Raw genomic sequence first — 21,498 nt, 5'->3', positions numbered from 1 at the left:
AAATTCAATATTCAAAAATACAAGCCTTTTTTATCACCAATTTCTAGAACTTCTTTTGAAAATCGAAACAGTTCAAATTAGTCTACTACTGCATCAGCAAAAATTACAATATTTTATAGGCAGAACTTTACTGGATCCCAGTAAAATATTGTCCATTTCTACAGTATTATATATACTCCGTGTACAGAAATGTGTATTCCGCATTGCATAGCGCATCTCATTGGTTTGTTCAGGATATTCCAGCCAACTGAAATTTACTGACACGGTTGAGAGGTTTGGATTCCAACACAATATCACACATTTCCAAACAAATTTTCTGAAAGCTGTGGGGAATGACATCACAATGTATAGGCTAAACATAGGCGAGATGGTTCTAATTCCTTAGAGCAGCAAGGGCTCCTACAAAAAATGTGTCTGAGAAAAAGCTACAGAGCAAGGTGCAATGAGCATTCCTTGCCAAGTATCTTGTTTTTTTTTTCTTCTTCTTCAGGACTGGCCTTTGGCAGAGTCGAGCGGTATAAACACCTTAGAATGCCAAGTAGAAAATTGGCTAGCGCATGTGTAATGTTATTGGTGTGCAAGCACAAAAGCAAAAAAAAAAAAAACCAACGCAAATATTCAAATGCTTACCCTTAAATACGAAAGAGCTGTCTCGCAAATTCATTTTGCCAGACTTTTATCGCGCTGGAAATTTTGACAAAAGACGCTAGCACGCAGGCATGCATTTGTTTTTTTTGTTTTTTTTTTTCACATTTCATACTCGCACTGGTTTGTAAGTGGTGTTATCGATGTCTGTGTGGGGACAAGCTAGCTTTTATCTCCTTGTGAACTCCAAACTCGGATACGCTTCTGCCAATCCGCTCTCCAGGATGACCCCCATCAATTTTCATCACCTTTATCCGTCTGTTATCTCTCCATCTCTGCAAAAACGGTGTGATCACCATCGTCTGCACCTTCTTTTTTTTTTTTTTTTGTTCAGATTGTAGCCTCAATCCACGGCTCAGATAAACTGACTTGAACTTCAGTGCAATTTTCTCAACATGAATATTTCATTTTGATGTTAAATCACTTGTTTTTTTTTGGAAAAGGGTTGGCTGTAAATATTATTGCTGCAATAGAAAGATTGTTGAAAATATTGAAAGATTTATGGCGTTTTGCCGCATAAAAAAAAGATTGTAGAGGTGCACGATTTTAAAGCAAGCAGGCTGGAGGCGACTGCTTGGACCTATTTGGCCACTAGGGGGCCTCAAAAAGGCGTGTAAATGTTCCATTTTTTGCAGTTCTCACGACCCCAAATTAAAACAGTAAAACGTGTAATTTATCCGCTCCCAGTCCAGCATTTATTTTCAATGTTCAAAAAATCGTCCGTAATAGCATTTAATTGTTTTTGTTAAGAATGTATCGCATGATAAATGCTTCGTTCTATTGTGTTCTATTTCGCACTGACAGATATGATAAATGGTGTGTCATCAATCTTTATTACCAGCCCAATCTAGAGCACCCAAGGGCACCAATATTATTGCTTTGAGGGAGAGAGCATTTATCTTCGAATGACTGCAAAAAAAAAGTTTGTTCCTATTAAAGGTTTTAGCAAAAATCCTCCTATACTCCACGGAGTTTAATTGAATAGCGAACGCCGCCATCAGCAGCCGAGAGCGGCAGAATGACACAAATTCAAAATCCTCAAAGTTGGCTGTCAACGCTACCAAATTTGACTTTATTTCAATTGGCGCACCGTTCTGACAATCAAGGTACTTCTGTCCTCTCGTTGGCCGAGCGTCACAAAAGCCCGCCTTTTAATACCTGTCGATTTGTGACAGGCCGCGGCAGCTTCCGGTAACCCCGCCCATCGCATCTCTTCTTCCTCTTTCCACCGGTGCTGAGAAGCGTCGTGTGGATTGACTGTTACGGTTTCAGTTCTTTGCGGGCGTACGCATCACGGGATGTAACGACCACCGGTGCAAATCTCATTCGAAGGCGTTTCTAATCCCCGCGTTCGGTAGCGGCTAGGTCGTAAACCAGGGGAACTTACACCAGCGCGGAGAGGAGGGAGATACGGTAGTTTTGGCTGGAGGGGACTCTAGCAAACCTACTGACACCGCGCGCAGAAATGGCGGAGCACCACGCAGTCAGCGACGGCAAGCACAAAGCGTCCGCTAATGCCGGCGGCTCGGTGCAGCACGGGAACAGCCGAGCCGGCGCCGCGGGGGCAGCCGGCGGCAGAGGAGGCCTGTCGGGCGGACTGACTCAGCCGGCGGGGTGGCAGTCGTTACTCTCGTTTAGCATTCTCTTTTTGGCCTGCCTGGCCGGATTCAGCTCCAGACTTTTCGCCGTCATCCGTTTCGAGAGCATCATCCACGAGTTCGACCCGTGGTAAGTCAAGCTAGGCGACACGCCGCCTTTCTCCTTATTCGTTTTCCGACTACCGTAACGTTAGTCGCTCCGACGTTAACGTTTGAATGGCCGGGGCTGCTGCTTCATAATAGGAAGGAAGCGTTTCCTCATGTTGTTCGGCGGGGGTCAGCGTTCGACGTTTGGAGCGTTGACATTTACAGGTGACGCGATCGAGTCTTTTTTAGCTTAGCCGGGCTACTTTGACTACTTGGATGTCTCGTGCTGATTTGGCAGGCTTGCACACTCGTGGCCCCGGTGAGTCACACGAGGACCGCGCTTCGCTGAAATACAAGGCGTAAATAACCACGAGAAGGGGAAAGAGTATTTGCCTTGTCCCTCTCCAGACTTTTTAAGCCGGGAGTATGACGTTGCACAATGTGGAGAAAAAATCGCCTCGGACGGAACCGCTGGAAGTGATAATAGCCGTTGTGACGTCGTGCTTGGCTTTTTATAGCGTAATATCATTTTTAATCGCGTGTAATCATCCCGCATCACACAAATGACTGCGCTTTTGTTGACGTTTCGTCACGTATCGCCACCACCGCTGACTGTTCGTAACCCGGAAGTAGAAGGATTCTTTGTGACCTGTCATCACAAAACAGTATTCGGTCCACTTTTGTCACGTGGGTCCTGCACGCATCCAGTGCTCTTTCAAACCCGAATTCACGGCGTCATATAAATCGAATATTGTAATACAAACTTAAAATATTACAGAAGTTTATTTCAAGAAGTCAAGAGTTCTCTTTTGCTCGTTTTTGATCAAAACGCTAATTTTATACTATTCTTGTCAAATGCTTTCTGTATCATTTTAAGGGTTACAGGTAATTGCCCCCAACCCATCACAAGGCAAGTTCTAAAAGTGCCGGTTGGAAGATTCTTGAATACCGTTGCATTTTTACCGCTGTGTCATATATTCTCCAAATAAATCCCCTCAATGCTATACACAGGGTTTTGGGAATAGATTTGTGGAAGAATGAAAGGGTTGAATCTGGGCATGCTGACAGGTGTCAGCATGAAGCTCAGTGGGAGAGCACAGTTAAGTTTGGAACAAATATACAAAGGGATAAGAGAAAATGTGGAGGATGGTAGGATGTGCAGAGTGAAAGAAGGATTGAATACTTGTCAGGCATCCAGTCCGAGGCAGCCACTCTAGCTAAAGCTGTAGACGTTTTATTCTTTCTTTTTTTTTTTTTAATCTTTGTTATGATGCTGGGCAGATTGCATGGTCCTCTGTCCGAACTGTGTAAAAATCATGTCTGTGGCTTATAGACTTCTTTCAAAAGTGACTGGATTGATTTTTAAGCAGCTGGTTCTCTCTATTATTATCTTCTTATTCTATTATTATTATCTCTATTATTGTCTTTTGGTGTCTTTTTGGTTTTGTTTTTTGTTTGGTTATTGTTAGGTGTCAATAACTATGTAAACAAGACGCTTTGAGAAATTGCAACAATTCAGTCTTCACTCTGCAGTCATCTCTATGCAAATGCAATAAGTCCCTGACAAAATCCAATCCCAGACATGTTATTGAACAAATGACATGGCTCCAATCCTTTTTCACCAATGGGCACCACAGTAAATCCTCCTGTAAATCTTTTTTTTTTCTTCATTTCTTTTTCACCAGGCTTGCTCGATACCTTTACATCAAATTTTGTTACTACAAAAGACACATTAATATTACTGTTCTGTTGATATAATAAACTATGTAGGTATAGCTGTCCTAATCCTAATAATCCTCATAAAAAAGTGAGTTTTTTTTTTTTCTTTCATCAAATGAAGATATTAACAAATATAACCTTGTGTAATGTTTCTTGTTTACATCCAACCTTGGACTTTTATTTTTGACTTGCAATTATTTTGCATGCCTGCCAAAGAGATAAAAAAAAACTGAGCTTCTGTAGGGATGAATTACCTCCGGCAGAAAGGTACTACTCGACTAATTCACGTCTGTGCTTTTTATTCAGACTAATTTTACTCAAATTATTAAAAGGATTCCCCGCAGCCACATCTTCAATTTAATATGTCCTTGAGATTTGTAACACAATGTCCAGGAGTTGAATTAATTTCTCTTTCCAATGCAAATGATTGTCCTGAGAATCATAATTCTCTGAATCCGTTCCTTCCTCATACTCGCCAGCGACAAAACACATTTACCTAATAAATTGGCCCGCAATGTCTTGTCGCTTAACGGTACTAACCTGAACGGGGTGATTTTGTAACACGCTTCCGAGTTCATGTCAAATTTTTATTTTATGCTTTAAGAGAGGTGATATTAATTTTAAATGTGTTGAATATGCAGACTAACACTTTAGTTGACTATGATACAGATGTTAAACTCGTCATGTTTTGCAAATTAACTAAGGGAGAAAGTACAATATTTTCTTTAGGTGTCTTTGGCTTACTAGTGACTGATAAACCGCGATGAAAAGATTTTAGTGATTTCAATTTAACGCACTGCTTATAATTTCATATATTTCCACTTTTGCACAAAGTTTTTTTTTGTAATTATTGATTATTAAATCTTTGAGCTGTGACTCATATCTACTATTTCTTTGACTTTCTAACTGCAGTTCAATGGCCCAACAAGGCCAAAATAATCAAATTCATGGGGTTTGTTATCTCGCGGGATCTTGTTGCATGAGATCCCAACCCCGTCCTCAGTAATTGATGGCACAGAGCATTTTTCAAGTGTTGCCCTAACAGCTTGTGACTTCATTCATGCGATCCGTGACAGCTTTAGTGACTTCCAGGAGAAATCAGAGGGACGATTTCACAATTGTCACTCTGGGCTACGGTTCAATCGGGAGCCTCCGAGATTCTAGTCGTCTGTCTTTTTCTCCTTTTCAATCATCTGGTCCAGGCCTGCAAGAACATACGTGAGCGGGGCTGTTTGAAGAAGCGTTCAGAAGTACTCGAGAGTTCAAGCTTAACTGACGGGGCATTTACAAGAGGATAGTGTAGCGGTTCACTAAGCCGGCGTCCGCGCAGCTGGCGCAGTCTCAATTCCCAGTGAATGCTGCAACCATAATCACTCTGTGATTGACTGGCGATCAGACCGGGGTGTAGAGCGCTTCTCAACTCAAGTCATCCGCGATCGGGATCGCTGATCAGCTGGAGAAGAACTGTAAAAAGAATTGGTATGCGCAGTATGAGGTTTGTAAATTGATCAAATGACGGGTCTGTTCATGGTGTTAAAATAGCAAAAACTATTCGTGTCAGACGCACATTGACCTCCCATGAATCTTTTAAAATGAGTCAAGAAGACACCGTTTAATTTTTAGAGGGCCTTTTTGACATCAGAAGGCTGTGAATGAAGGGGAATGAAGTGCCCGGATGATTGTTTTTTTTTAATTATGTAGTAATTCACTCAATTGTGAGAACTGAACCTTGATTTAACCGCGTTTTGATGGTTTGTTACACGATTTCACAAAAAAGGCCCTAACTCATTTCCACGACAATTACCTCTGGACAAGGATCCATGCAGATACTAGAGGTTATTTTTATTTATTTTGTCATTTTGAATCTCCATTGCGAGAACTAAACAGTCCTCGAATGAATGAAAATATTTTGTCCTATGAGTTTTCCTTGCTGTGTCATATACCTCAAACCAACAATGTTTGCGTTGGTCCACTGGTAGGCAAATCGGTCCGTAACTTCGGTACTTCAAGCAGAACGTCTGGCTGTGAAATTATACTTGGTTCTATCATATCGATGAGTTAGCTTCTCACCCTAGATCCCGGTGTGATATGGTCGAGTTGAGAAAAAGATTGACAGTGTTTTCCATTTGATAGCATTTGTCTTTCGCCGCAAATGCAAGCCGAAGTTGGCGGCTAGACAAAAGCTGGATTTGGCTTTGAATGAAGCACTCTCATGCATCTCTTGACTCCCAACAATAATCTGTTTTTTTTTTTTTGTGCCTTCCTACTCTTTGAGATTTAGAGATCAAAACGAGAAGCGGAGGTTAGTCCTTCAAATTCTGTGTGTTGGAGAGTGAACAATATGAGGTCATCGTTGCCTTTTATGACCAAAGCTTAACTTATAACTGATATTTTGTTTTACTTCCCTAAAGATTTTTTTTGGGACCCCAAAAAGAAAGTCAAGATTTTCTCAGTTGTTCCAATACTGTCTTGCGGGCACTGTCAATTAGAACAAATTGGGTCATGTCGCCGTAGCTCATGCGACATCATAAGAAGCATGGAGAATATATATTAAGTTGAACCGCTGCGTGACTCAGTTAGGACATTTTCAAAAGCGGCGCTGCATGGCTCCTGTCACAGCGGAACCAAATTCTTCCAGATTAATTTGGGGTTCCTATGCCTGAGGAGCGGAGCAGACACCGTAGTATCATCCGTTTAGCCATGAGCGATCTTTCGTCCTTGCTACCAAAGCCCATAAGTGTGAAAACTCCCCCCTAACCGGGATGGTGTAATTGGAAGACTATCCAATGGTTGATTTAGAAGGGGAATTTTTGTCCTTTTTTTTTTTTTTTTCCTGTGCTAAATTATGCATGCAGAGTCACAGATATAATAGTGTAACTTTGTGTTTTACAAAAACAGGAAAACCCCCTTTGGAGTTATCTCCATTCTGCTTGGTTGCTCATTAAATTACGTGGATAACTACCGCAACATCAAACAAGCACTGCTCGGGGCTTTCATGCAGTGGGACCACGTTTCTTTTGGCATTTGTGTTTTTCTACAGCAAAGAAAAAAAAAATCAAAGAATTGACTGCATATTGTTTGCATATACAGCAACATAACAGAATTGTGTCGTTCCCGTGGATAGCAAGTGGCACAATGGCCACGACAAAATAATAAACAAGACTACAAATCATTTTGATAGCAAAATATTTCATACGCACATAACTCAACTATTAAACTGACCATGTTTTTCGTTCACATCTGAGTTTTCCTCCTCCACTGATTGAGCTTTTAATTCATATGAATATGCACGATTACCACTATGATTGTTATAGTTGCAATTACGATTTTTTTTTTTTCACAGTATAATCGCGTTGTGTTCTTCTGACCACTTAGGATTACAGCTAGCCAAATGGCAAGTCTCTTCATACAGCCGTTGCAGTTTTCAACCATTAATTTTTGTGATGTAGTGCGTCGTCATGACGATTTAGTTTGCAGGGAGACTGCAAAGATGTCAGCGTCTTGTGCATTAATGTTCAGTCCTCCGGGGTGGAGATATATTAGAACACGGTCTCTTTGTGACTTTGCTTTACATAGAAAAGCCGTTACGATCAACGCAAGAATAGTTCCTTTTTTTTTGTCACGGTAATCAATCGTCAGGACGACAGCTGTAAGTGTCCACTGCTGTCATTTTCTTCATCACCTTTTACGGCCTAAATATTTCAGGAAAATGGGCTGTATTTACTACTTGTGACCTCCCGCGCCACACAGTTGACAAAAAATAATTGTTCAGAAAGAAAATTGTCACCTTCTCTAATCTCTGTTAACATAGTTGCCAGACTGAATTGTTCTTACTGGATTTTTAATTGACTCCTGAAACGATCCCGTATCCCATTTAAAATTAATTTTGAGAAACTGTCAGCGTGCGCCTGCACAGAATGGAAACAAAAATGGCTCTGGGCTGCATTTGTGTATAGTGCGCCTCCTAAGGAAGCTGTTGTCAATATTAGCCACAGTTTGTTCCTACTCATATCCATGTGGGACACAGGGAACACTTGATAAAAGTGGTATCCTCCATCTCCTCAGGCATTCATTCATTTGGCGTTGGCTTTTGTGCCGCAAAATCCAAATGTATAATAATTCCGGAATTTCTTTTGAATCACTCTTACTACAGTGACGACATGATTTGTCCTTTTCTTTTTTTTTTATCAGCATGTCTTCTGCCTCCGTCTCCTGTGAATCGTCTTTTTTTTTTTTTTGCTTTCGTGCCAATTTGTGGTTTTGTGTCCAGCCAATCGTGACACCACGTAGTTTTTCATTTTAATCCACCGTGATTAAAACCACCCTGATCATTTTCCATCTGTCACGCAAACATCTCTGTCAATCAATGTTGAGTTGCTGTCACATAAACATCTGTTGCAAATGAATTCTGTCAATCAGGCGTGCTGGCGAAGCGGATATTAGCTGACATCCTCTGGAGTAGGCCCATGTGATTATGGATGCCTTTGTGTCTTGTAATAGGATTAACAATGTCCCTCTCAAATAGTCTATATGGATTTTCAGCAGGGTTTACATTACCTTCAAAATGCAACAAATTCACGCGATGAATTTAGCTGAAACTGTGAAATTTGAAGCTACAGCGAATTCTCCTATATTTGCCTTACATCCAATGCCCACACACAGTAACCTTGACGACAAGATCTTGGGAAACCTTTGGAACCAAATGTCTACTGCAAAGAAAATAATTATCTATTTAATCCGGGTGTTGCTCAGTCGAGCTGCGTCTAGTCTTAACAGAAAACAAGTGATCGGTAAAAACAGGGTTGATCAAGGTGATTGTTTTGTGTGGAGTGTTGAAAGGACGGCTCGGTTTTTTGTTTGTATAGTTAAAGCCACCGTGATTTTAGTCGACATGATGTTGTTGTCTTGGCAGGCTTTGTTTGTATTACGCAGCACTACTACTACTGCCTTTCCCTTTCTTTTGTTGACATGAGGTGAGCTTGCTTTGTATGGAATAACTGATCACATCCGTGTCCCTTGATTTGACCTTCATCCAGCCACTTTTATGTTTTTTTTCTCTAACTTGAGGTTGTCCCTAGCAGTTGGCATTATTGCAAAGTCTCGGACTGAACTGCAGCGGACATTGTGTCTGCTTCCAAAAATGCCATTTTTGGAAACGTGATTTTAATCCGTCTGCTGTCACGGCAATTCGACATGTGTCAAAGACGAAAATGTGACGTGGTATTATAGCCTTACATTTAAGCTTACCTTTTTGTGTCTCTTCAGGTTCAACTACAGATCAACGCATCATCTCACAACCAATGGTTTCTATGAGTTTCTTAACTGGTTTGATGAAAGAGCATGGTACCCATTGGGAAGGATTGTCGGTGGCACAGTAAGTACCTTCACGGCAAAATGAGGTTGTTCTCGCAATCAAAGGTGTGTTTTGTTCACGATTGCGTTTCTGTGCACTGATATAAAAAAATAATAATTTGAGCAAGAAAAATCATGTAACATTTGTTGCATTTTTTTAATCGCAACTATGAGACGGACGCAACGTCACAGTAGTTGATCACTGTTGATCGAGAAATTGATTAATAAAAGAGAAGTTCTTGGCTTCGTTGACGCACTTGTTCTCAGTTTGGAGTCGATATGATGATACACCTCAAATTTGATTTCAGGCTGTGAAAAAATGTGACATTTATGTGTGACTTGGAAGTCACAAGCTGATGTGTCTGCTTTAAATCACAGGTGTCAAACTGTGATTGACGCCACATCATTTGATGTGGCCCGCGAAATCCTGATTTGACTTCAAGTTTCTGGCTAAAATACCAAATGTGAGAAAAAAACACTTAAAAAATATATTTAAAAAAAAAACGGTAAAATATTTTTTTCTAATGTTCAAAAGTCATTTTGTACTTAAATTGTCTTTAACCTTTTCGTCATGACGGCCCTCCGATAGAAACTATAACCACAACACAGCCCATGATAAAAATGAGTTTGACACCCCTGCTTTAAATGTTGAAGTGCTTTTATCCAAGTGTATAACAATTGTTTTGTTTGGGACATGCATCAGCGCTTCGTCTGTATGACGCTTAAAACTTTTCATGCACACCTAATATGTTGCAGCCAAATGTCTTGGTAGCACAGTCTAAACACGTAAAGAATGAATGATCCGCCAATTTCCAGTTGCGCAATGTGCCCCGCTTTCATCTTATTAGCCCTCGACACTCATTAAGTGTGACGCTGGCTTTAGACAAGCTCGTGTTTGAGCTTGAGGTTGCTGTATGGGAATTGATTTCCAGCCTTGACCATAGCCTCACATTGTCAAAGAAGTCCATTTCAGCAGCATTAAGAACGTATACTTTTACCATCAACCCAGTTGTTGTACAATAATTCCTTCTGTCTATTTTTTTTCTTCCCCTAACTTGGCACATTTTAATCTTTTATTGGCATTCCTGCAGTGCTGCCGCTGCATTTTTCCCCACTCCTTTCACATCCCGACAAAGCTGCCATCCCTACCCTAGTCCCAGCTTTATATCTAGCTGCCGCCTGCTGTCTTTTTTTATTTTTTAAATTTAGATTCAGACTGTTCTCATGAATTGTGCATGATAACATCAAACCTCGGAGCGCTCAGGTGGTTACACCGTTTAGCAAATAGATGGGCTTTTATCAGTTAACGTGACAGTCTACTTGCTTTGGAGACAAGTCCGGCGTATTTCCATTTCACCGCCACCCATCATGCGTTCCTCAGAGGAGAAGTGCCAGGCAGATACGCTTCCTCTTGAAACCACAGATAAGAAAGAAGTGTTTCTTTAATGCGATGGCCCAACGAGAGCACAATAGAAGCAGTAAACCAAACTTTGTTACCCTCAGGACAATGACACAAGCCAGTCCGTTAGAGAAAGCTTTTGTTAAGTAGCTTTTGTTTAGAAACGCTCAATGCATCTCTAAACGATGCTTGCATAAACATGTTGCTGCATAACAGAAACTATCTTTATGAATCTCGCGTTGCTATGATAAACTAGTGAAAATTTATCAATACGTCACCGATTATTTGGGAATAAAACCTTGTAGAATAAAGAATAAAAAGTACCTGTAGTTATCCTAATGATAATCAGTTCCTCAAACGTTCTCACCACTTTTGACTTGTATTCAAGCAGTTGTAGCTCAATTCTCACAGGCATTCTCCATGCATTAAACAGAAGTCTATGCAGAGCATCCGTGGTTGCTGATAGAACACCTTGCGTTCACGACATGTTTGACAAATCACTTCAGTCAAGGCAGTGTACTGCATACAATCACATTTGGATCAGCCGGGCTTTGTTATACCCCACCATAAATCTAATCAGAACTGAAACTCGAGGTAGCTTTTTTGATAAATGTTGAAAATACATCAGGCATTGTGAACATCGGTCCTTGATGTGCAGCCGAATGCCAGCCGACTAAAGCTAATTGCGACCGCGCTACGCAACAAAAATAATTTGAGCGAGGTGTTTGTGATTTGGGTGACCTTGTTCTGGAAATAATATGCATAACTATATGGTTGGAGATCATAACAAGCACTTCTTACTTCTGTGCAAATCTTTCAGCCCTTGAAAGTTTGCAGGGGTCTGGCAATGTCCTATTTCCACTGCATTGTGGCTGCTCAGCTTGGTGCCTTCAGCATGTATCTAAATAAGTTCTTATTAGTTCAAGTACCCGGTCACCTGCACCACTTTAACTTAAAGACACACAGTTAGGACGGAGAAACGCCAATGGGTAATGTTCCTTATTGCTGTGACACCGCAGCATTAAATTCCACAGTTAGTCACACAGTCTACTTTGCTGCAGCCATTCGTTTTCTTGATGCCGTGAGTTTTTGCATGGATGAAATGTCTCTTTTATTTGAGCTTCTCTTCTTCTCTCTGCCCCCCCTTTCCAGGTATATCCAGGATTAATGGTAACTGCAGGGCTCATCCACTATGTGCTCAACTTTCTTCACATCACGGTCCACATTCGAGATGTGTGCGTCTTTCTGGCGCCAGTGTTCAGCGGTCTCACGGCCATCTCCACATTCTTGCTGACACGCGAGTTGTGGAACCAGGGTGCAGGGCTGCTGGCGGCCTGCTTCATTGCCATCGTCCCCGGCTACATCTCCCGCTCCGTCGCCGGCTCATTTGACAATGAGGGCATTGCCATCTTTGCCTTGCAGTTCACCTATTATCTCTGGGTAAGTATGCTTGATTTGATTTCAACCGTACTCTTAATGACCATTTAATACCGAAGGAAACGAAGGTTGGCTAATGGCTAGCATGCTCAAACGCTTAATTAACGTATTTCTCGGAGTACGTCGACCTCGCTCGTAAGCAAACCCCCCCCCATTTATTTTTTCCTTTAATTTAGGTCATTTTTACAAGGTGTATATATAATCCTTTTAAGCCTTGTAAATGACATGATATTGCTTATTTTGCATTCTAATTAATGTTATTCAAACACAGATGTGGAAAAATTGGGCCGTTTTGAGTCTACCCCCCTAATATGGCGGTTGAAAATCAGGGCAAAAAACCTGTACTTGGGGAAATCCAGTACTTCCCCTTTCACCTAATAGTGCGTACATTTATATCAACCATTTTTTTTCATCCATCAATCCATTTGTACTGCTCTCCTGCCTTTGGGTTTCAGCAGACAGACACCCTTTGTTTTGCTAGAGAAGTGGCTCCATTTTATGTTGTATGGCTTCAGATGATGAATTATTGATCAGAAGTCTTAAAAGGGATGGAGGATTTCTCGGCATGGAGGGTTTCTATGCTGACCGTGTCTCGGCCAAATAATGATAGAACCACACGATAATATGAGCTTTTGGAAGAGCCTAAATACGATAAGAGTTTTGGTGAAGCAGATCCGTCTGTCAGGTTTGACCCCAACCAGAAGTATGTTTCTAGTAGGGCTGCACGATTATGGCCAAAATAATAATCACACACAGCACAACCCTCCCCCGTGTAGCACCGATCAGAACATGTTGAAAATGTTGGCCCAACATTAGCACTATTTTCTTTTGCTTTTATTTTCAGCGCTTCGGACGAATGTGACAGTTAGGATTACAAGATCTTTTTTCTTTTTCTTGAAATGAAATGTGGCCGCAGTGTGTTATTGCCAAATTCTGCTACAGTAGTTGCAATCAGTCATTTAAAGCAACGTGTTTGGATGTGTACTCTTTACCGTAAGACCAAATCATTTAACAGAACTTGTTAATATCATACAATACCATACGGCAGAACAACCTCATGGATATATATGCCAACCTGAATAACCGTAGTGCATTTTTATCTTAAATCTATGTACAAAGTGAAAATGGCTCTTAGCTTTGTCTGATGGCCGTTTTGATGGCACCATTTTTCCCCTGGACAAACTTTGACTGATGGCCATTTTGATGGCACAATTTTGGGACTTGTGTTTGTGAGACCAACTTTTTCCCCTGGACATAGATCAACAGATCAGATAGCAATCTGTTGCGGGATTAAATTGCACATGATGGCAGGTGGCTACACTGCAATAACGGTCCTAGACATGAGTTTGAGCTCTCAAAAGAACGTTTTGTATTTCTGCTTGCGCACATTTGTAGCCTTTTGTAAACTGTCAGTTTCTGCAGGAGCACAATCTCATAATTGTCATTATCGCAGTAGTAGCCGGCCACTCGCCCATTGGTTCGGATAGTCTCCAGCTCACCCGAACGCCAATGAGGGCAAATATGAATCCATTGACAGATGATTTTTGAAATCCAGTCAATGTAGCCTTTTATGTGGCGATTTCTTCTAATCTATCCAATGTATTTCCTAGGTGAAATCTGTGAAGACAGGCTCTGTGTTTTGGACTATTGGTTGTTGTCTCTGCTATTTTTATATGGTAAGTGTTCCACACAAACATTCTACACTGCTGACATTTTGATAAGTTCCACCCCATGGCTACAGTTGGTATTTGTTTCATCTCGTGACTACTGCTGTTATTTGTCCATCCAAACACGGCCACAGACAATCTCTGCCGTGCGATTGAAGAGTCCAATATCGCTGTCGTGAACTGATCTTTTTAGAGTTGATGATCATATTGGTTATTTCATCAATTAATCGGGTTATCAAAGCACTGCAGTATTAGACTACATAAAGTGAACCTGTGAGGCATAAAATATTCAGGCCCCTTTAATTGCACTGTTATACTATTCACATTTAATTCACATCTTCTTTAGTGCAAATGTAAAGTTATGATATGTAACTTAACATCTGATAAAAGAATTATCCCAGCCTCCTTTCCCTTTGTGCCATATTATTTTAGAAAGAGGGCATATACACCTCTTTGCCACTTCCGGGTAAAAAAATCTGGCTGAATTTATCTCCAGGCTTTCAGTAAGATCCCATGAAATCAATTACAAATGTCCAGCTTCATCAATCACACTGAATCACCGTATTTAAGAGGGGCCATTTTGATTCGTAGACTGACTGAAAGATGAATATTGAAGAATCAATTCAAACTGTAGAGACAATGGAGGATTCGAGGGCGTAGAAAGACACGTACAAGGTATGAAAAAGGAATGCGCAAATGTCGTATTTCTCTTTGGACATAGCTGGCTTACTCATTAAACAATATAGATTCAAGCCTCCTGTGTTTTTCATTTTTATTATTGGTGTGTCTCTATCATGCTCTCTCTGAATTGGTAATGAGGCTGTTTACTTTATCTGCAGCCCTCCCACTGTTGTTGATGCAGTTGCCCCAGCAACAAAAGAAAGCTTTTGGTCCTGAGACAAAATCACAGCCTACACTCATCAGGATGCCTTTTTTTTTTTTTGACACAATCCTGCCAACCTATGCTGACACTTGGCCATGATTTTACCATACGGTGAAAAGTGAGATGCATAATAGATGGAAAGAGAGCCTTGGTCTTGGTATCAGTCTCATCAGAGAAAAGATGCCAAGAAGGGCAAGATGAGGAAAAAGATCAAAGCAGCAGACTTTTCTGATGGAGCTACAGCAATAGTTGCTGTGCAACATCTTACTTTTTCCATCACTCGGTCGTGTGCGAGGGTGGAGGAGAGAAGCATTTTGCATGAATCACTACTCCTGTCAGGCTCATTCTTCATGTTATGTGTTTTCATTATGCCTCTGTCTAAACAGTCGCAAACCCAACATCATCTGGGAGCGACGTGGCTCATTCTGGCCCATTGAGAATTTTAACTGTTCCCACCAGCCGCCGTTTGAGTGTAATTCGCTTAAACAGCTCTAGAAATGATAAAGACCAATAGAAAATTGCCCCCCCCCCACCATTTTGCCGAAGCAAAAGCCCTCAATGTGTTTATATTACATCCCCCCCTAGTTAACTCATTAGCCCAGGGTCAAGATGCATTTTTTTATTTTCCAAAGGAAACCAAATTTAGTGTGAGGGGTAAAACATGCATCGACCGCCAACATTTAGAATGCATGGACTGCAAAACCACAACATTGCACACAGCAAACCACCTATTCTACAGCATGCCATGCTTGCTGTATCCTCTTCAACATGGGCCTGCGGTCAGCAGATGAAAAGAGCGTGAAATTCAGAGAGCACAAACAGCGAAAAGACTTTGCTCCAGCCGCTGTCTGATTCATGCTCTGAGCGCTTGCCCTTTGGCTATTGGCCACAATGTTGCCTTTTAGATCTATGTTTTTACAAATATATATATATATATATATATATATATATATATATATATATATATATATACATACACACACACACACACCATAAACCGTTTCTTTGATTACATTATATGGAAACTTAAATTGTAAGCTGAACTGAAATCCGACATGTGTACTTGTTCCTTTCAGGTGTCGGCATGGGGAGGCTATGTGTTTATTATCAACCTGATCCCCCTCCATGTGTTTGTGCTGCTGCTGATGCAACGTTACAGCCGAAGAGTTTACATCGGTATGGCGCACACGTTTATCGTAATAAGATGTTGCGGGGAATGACTTGTTTACAATTAGAATGAGAACCGAATGTAAATTTATGCAAAGTATATCCTCCTATAGAACCTTCCAACAGATGCTCCAAATTCCCATTCATTCCCGTGCTCATCCCTTAATCAGAAGAAATTGGCCATGTTTTCTCAAATGAATGCAACCACCTGCTCCCTTGTGCCTTTTGGAGTTTAGTGTTTTACTGTAGAGAACATGTAATTTGTAAGCTTGAAACATTTACGTTTCTTTGGAAAGTGAACAATTCAGGGCTTAGGGCAATTTGGAGTGTGCAAGATACGGGTGTGGGATGAGACCGGGGTACCCGGAGAAAACCCGCACGCCACGGGGAGATCATGCAAACTCCACACAGGAAGGCCGGTGCTGGAATCAAATCGGCAACCTCTGCTAACCAGTCTGCCACTCTGACGCCTTATAGCTAAACTATTGCTGGAATATAAGACCGAATAATTATATCGAGACATTTTCCTGCTCATCCTTACGTTTGATACATTTATTCACTGTAATTCATAAAGCAGACACTTTGAAAGTTTTGCAATTATCACAGTGAGATGGTTTTGCTACTGCTATAAATGGATCATGAACATAGAGGGGAGTTTGATGAGACATGAGTCTTAAGTTTGTAGAAAAATCTGACATTGATGCCCCCCTTGGGACTTTGAGCTTGTGGTTTGATAGCTCATGTGCATTTCCTGTCCTTGTCTTCCTACAGCTTACAGCACGTTCTACATCGTCGGTCTCGTACTGTCAATGCAGATTCCGTTTGTTGGCTTTCAGCCAATCAGGACCAGTGAGCATATGGCTGCCGCCGGTAAGTCGCATGTGACTTTGAATTTTCCGAAAGAAGCGCACTGCGTTCGATGTGTTACTTTGTTCATGTGTTTGAAATTGGAAACACATAACAGGAATGTAATCATGAGGGTTAAAAAAATACAGTGCACTTAATTGTGATCACATTATGAAACTGAATTTTCTTTTAAATATGCCCCTAACATTAAAAATAAAACGACTATTTTTATTCGCTTTTTATTATCATTATTATGATAATTTTGGTATTTTTGATAGCTATTGTTGTTTTTAAAGCTGAGGAAAATTGCTCTTAGTTTGAATTGGTTTGAGCATATTTTTTAGTACAGTCCAAACTGAAGCATGATTTACAAATGCAAACCGGGTTGCATTTAAACGATCGGGCGGCGCGAACATAAAATAATGATGTCATCTTATGTACACTGTTTCCAACCAACGCAGCAGCAGTAGACTCCTGCGAATTGCTTTTCTCTCTCTTTTTTTGAATGCACACAAACGGCATCCTAAAAGGCGTTAAACAATACAGCGCCGGAAATATCCGCCACTGTTTTCGGCTTCTCCTTGAGAGCAAGTATATTTTATGTCGCCTGTGTAGCAGCTGCTCGGAACATCTGGTGCCAGCGTTTAGAAAGCACCATCGGGAGACGGTAGGAGAGCGACTGAGCCGTGGATTTGTTGGGTTGATGCCCCCTGAGGCATGCAAGAAGGTGGGATAGAATTTTAGCACCGTGGCCGCTCTCCAAGAAATATTCAGGGGCTTGACTGTGGAAAGGATGGGATCTGCAGCGCATGATAGAAGGCATTCCCAAGAAAAAGCCCACGTAGTTTGTCAAAGGAGGCAGATTGAAGAGCTCTGCAGCGTTGATAAGTAAAGGGAGATTTATTCGGGAACCATCACCGACAAAAAACAAAACACTGACTATTTTGTCTAACACTTTTGAAAGCTGCTTTTTCTTTTCTTTTCCAGGTGTGTTTGCGCTACTCCAAGCGTATGCCTTCCTGCAGTACTTGAGAGACAGATTGACCAGACAAGAATTCCAGACGCTCTTCTTCCTCGGCGTTTCGCTCGCTGCTGGCGTGGTCTTCCTCACAGTCATTTATCTCACATACACAGGTAAAGCACCACATGATTTGTATCTAAATATAACTGTGCTCATGCTTGTACTTGCGGGGCTGTTATTCATATTTTGATTTGGATTTTTTTGACATTGTGAACAGGATGAGCAAGAACTCAAATTGGCCATTTATTTGTACTTTAAACACTGTTAAATATGTGGGGGGTTTCATATTAGTCCTCAAACGTCTTTAATTTTTTCTAGTCGGTTTATTTTTGTTTTACCGCATTCAGTGTCCTCCAATGTTAACATGCAAATGCAGTTACAATTGCATACATACCATGGCAAGTTAGAATAATAAGGCTATTCTCAAACGGGTCAATGATTTGGCGATACTGGCATCAAATAGATTGGCCTCCAATATTTATTTTGCCCGGAGGATTTTTGTGATTTACGCCTCATTTGAAAGCTTTTAATGGTGGCAAATGTGTGTGATGCTGCAATGTAGCTAAGCCGGATAACATAGCGCAAACCCAAATGTACTTGCGTAGAGCATATTTTTCATCTTAAAATGGGCTACGCTTTGAAGTTTTCACTCGATGTAAATAGCAAACAGCATATTTTCCTTGCTATGTTGTCCTCTGATTATTGTTGACATGTTATACTGAGCCAATACTTTTCGCTACCTGTATGTCACAGTAATTTCCTGTCCTGGCTTTATGGGTGTCATCATATTTTTCCCCTTTGCACCAGCGGGAACTTTTTGTGATGGCTTGACAAAAGAATGGAGCGGCTGTCCTCAGATATATGCTGAAGTCTTGCTGATAGCGCTTAATATGCGTCATGAATTGTTTGTTTAGCACAATTGATCGTGCAAGGAGACAATGATGCCACATAGATTTGCACAGGATTCCACTATCCAGAAAATCGGATTAATAATAAAGTACTCCTGACAGTACATGTATCTTTTACCATTTTTTGCTGTTTGACATAGCTTCCACATTTCTATGATTTGAGATCATTATCGAAATCATATCACATTTACAGTAAAAAAAAACCTCATTGCCAGCTATAGTACATTCTTAATTTCCTTTATTTGCAGCCAGAGGTGGGCCAATTAATTTATAAGATTTCAGAGGCAAGTAACAACATCTGTTTATACTCAGGAAAACAATCATGAATAATTTTGCCAATTTTCTGACATAAAGGACCAAACCAGCAATTGAATATTTAAAAAAAATCTGCACTGTCAATTTAAAAGGCTTGTCCCATTTTTTAATCAAGCGAGGGCAGTTTAACATGTTTTTATAAATCATAAAACTTCTGAACAGAAAAAATATCTTTACAGCGGGACCACAAAACAGGATTACTGTTCAATTACTGACGTTTAACTAGACAAGACTGTCATCTCGCCATGATGCATACAACCCAGCAGTATTCACTCTCCCGGTTTCATATTTTCTTTTATGATATGCAGCTCTGTTGCGGCGTATGGTTAGCTGAGCCTCCAGCCTTTCAGGCTTCCTTGGCTATTTATTGATTTGATTTAGTTTTTAATGAGTGTTTTAATGCTGTCATTTGTGCTGCTGATGGAGTGCATTTGTTTCTGTTAAATTACATTTCATTCTATTTGTATGAATTAGATTTGATTTACCGTTTCGGGAGCCGCTTTTAGTAGAATGATGTTCAGCATCACCCCAAATTACAAGCCCCAATGGTGATGAATAAAAGAAATTCACACCCACTCCAACAATGTCCATAAAACACAATTTGGATCCTACAGTAGATCATCATCGTTAAAGCGTTTTTTTTTTTTAATCATTTTTTTCTACTTTCTTAACGCTAAACTATTCTCTCTGATGTATAAATCAAGTTTAGAGTTGTGTTGAGTTGTTTGCGATATTATTTTAATGAAACATTTGAATCTGTTTGAACGGGAACACAAAAGAGTGATTCATGGAAATGAGTCACAGTTGGAAAATGGGGAAAAACGGTCTTTTAAAAATGTGCAGCTGAGCTGGTTTGTGTTGTCTTGTATGGGCGTTGGTAGTGCACATAGACGACGAGCCCCCCCCAAGCTACAATTCAGAGCTGTAATGTATTCCAGATCAAAGCTTAAAATATGTATGCACATATGAAATTCCTTGTGCATAATTTGCAGCCTAAATGATTCCTATTACGTTTATAAACAAGACAATTCAAGTAATTAAGTTGTCAGAATATCCTACAGCAGACAAGCAGGACTTTGATCACAGATGAGCCTTGTGCTTTCTGGATCTTTTTTTCTGATTCTTTTTTTTGGGGGCGCGGAGGACAACACAGGAATTATACCAACAGAAAATGAGTAAAAATGACAGAAAATTCATAACAGGTTTTAGGGTATGTGGTTTTAAGTCAACCCCTCTAATATGGGGTTGAAAATGAAGTTTAAAGTTACGGTGCTGCAAAACACCTGTCAATTAGTGCGTGGATCCATGCATGACCACATTTAGGTTGCTCAGAAAAATGACTTGCTTATTGACATGCATCTTTTATGTTTGTTGACGTTTGGCCAGGTCAACAGTTTTCATACAAGCAATTACAGTAAATTTCCCATCTAGTATACCCGGAGGGGCCAAGTCCTATCCTTGAGAGCCCCAGTCCAGCCTGTTTTTGATGTTTCCCTCCAACCAACACGCACGATTCAAAATTCATGAAGCATAGTGATTATTTGAATCACATGTGTTGGTTGAAAGAAAACATCAAAAACATGGCTGGATGGGAGCTCTCGAGGACCAGACTGGCCCCCCCTCTGTGCTATACAATACATTCTATTATTCAGTACCGTTGACGTACATTATGAATCTTGTTGTCAGGCCTCCTGTTTGTCATGACGGATTTGTATGCGTTCCCTAAAAACGGCAGCGATTTTGTTTTCGGCTCCCTGAGAGCGGCTGAACTTTTGCAATTGAAGTTGGCCGCAGGAGAGCGGATGGACTTTTGGAATTGAAGTTGGCCGCACAGCATAAGATTAGGATTGCCAAACTACAGCCAGTCGAAGTCATATTTGGCCGGAGGGACAGGAAGCCGCCAGCCAAATTGGCAGGCCAAATAAAAGGCTATCGTAATCTCTGGTGTCATCCCTGCGGCTGACTGGTGATCTGCCCAGCATGTACCTTGCCTCTCGCCTTGTTCCACAGGAGATGTACTAACATCATCAGACACAACGTTATGTCCACTTGCACAATGCAATGGTAATGGTAAAGATGCACCACATTTGGCCGTGTTTGACTCAAAAAGTCAACGGGAGATTCCGTCCAGCTAAAACTGCACATCTGTTCTCATTTTTTTTTTTTTTTTTTGCACATAGGGAAATGTGCCCCTTGATTAAAAAGAATTAGCAGTCTTAATACTTATTAACCACTAATTATTGCTAAGCATGCATAGTTTCTGGTTTTGATGACCTGAGGGCAATGATCACTTATGTAAACACTGATACGAGCTGTGCATTTGAATTCAACGTTTTGGTTGGTTGGATAGTGAGAGTAGTGTTTTCAGTCAATGTTTTTATTTATTCTAAGATAGCGTTATGTAGTTTTTGTTTTAAAATTGCTAATTAACATGGGTCTTTTTTCTGTCTCTAT

At 40.7% G+C, this 21,498-nt stretch overlaps 1 protein-coding gene across 1 annotated transcript in view; it reads left to right on the top strand.

Annotated features, from left to right (window-relative positions):
* Positions 1–1,881: 1,881 nt before the first annotated feature.
* The window catches only part of stt3b (STT3 oligosaccharyltransferase complex catalytic subunit B), a 32,757-nt gene continuing 13,140 nt past the window's right edge, over positions 1,882–21,498 (top strand). Inside the window, exons 1-7 of the mRNA XM_088404411.1 lie at positions 1,882–2,373; positions 9,315–9,423; positions 11,953–12,240; positions 13,848–13,913; positions 15,864–15,963; positions 16,726–16,824; positions 17,788–17,934. Of these exons, the coding sequence (XP_088260537.1) occupies positions 2,111–2,373; positions 9,315–9,423; positions 11,953–12,240; positions 13,848–13,913; positions 15,864–15,963; positions 16,726–16,824; positions 17,788–17,934 (1,072 nt within the window). The 5' untranslated portion in view covers positions 1,882–2,110. The remainder of the gene's footprint in view (positions 2,374–9,314; positions 9,424–11,952; positions 12,241–13,847; positions 13,914–15,863; positions 15,964–16,725; positions 16,825–17,787; positions 17,935–21,498) is intronic.

Source organism: Hippichthys cyanospilos, chromosome 21 (assembly GCF_059441005.1).
Source record: "Hippichthys cyanospilos isolate Australia breed blue-spotted pipefish chromosome 21, RoL_Hcya_1.0, whole genome shotgun sequence".
Taxonomy (NCBI): Eukaryota; Metazoa; Chordata; class Actinopteri; order Syngnathiformes; family Syngnathidae; genus Hippichthys; species Hippichthys cyanospilos.
This window is presented reverse-complemented; position numbering and strand designations above follow the sequence as displayed.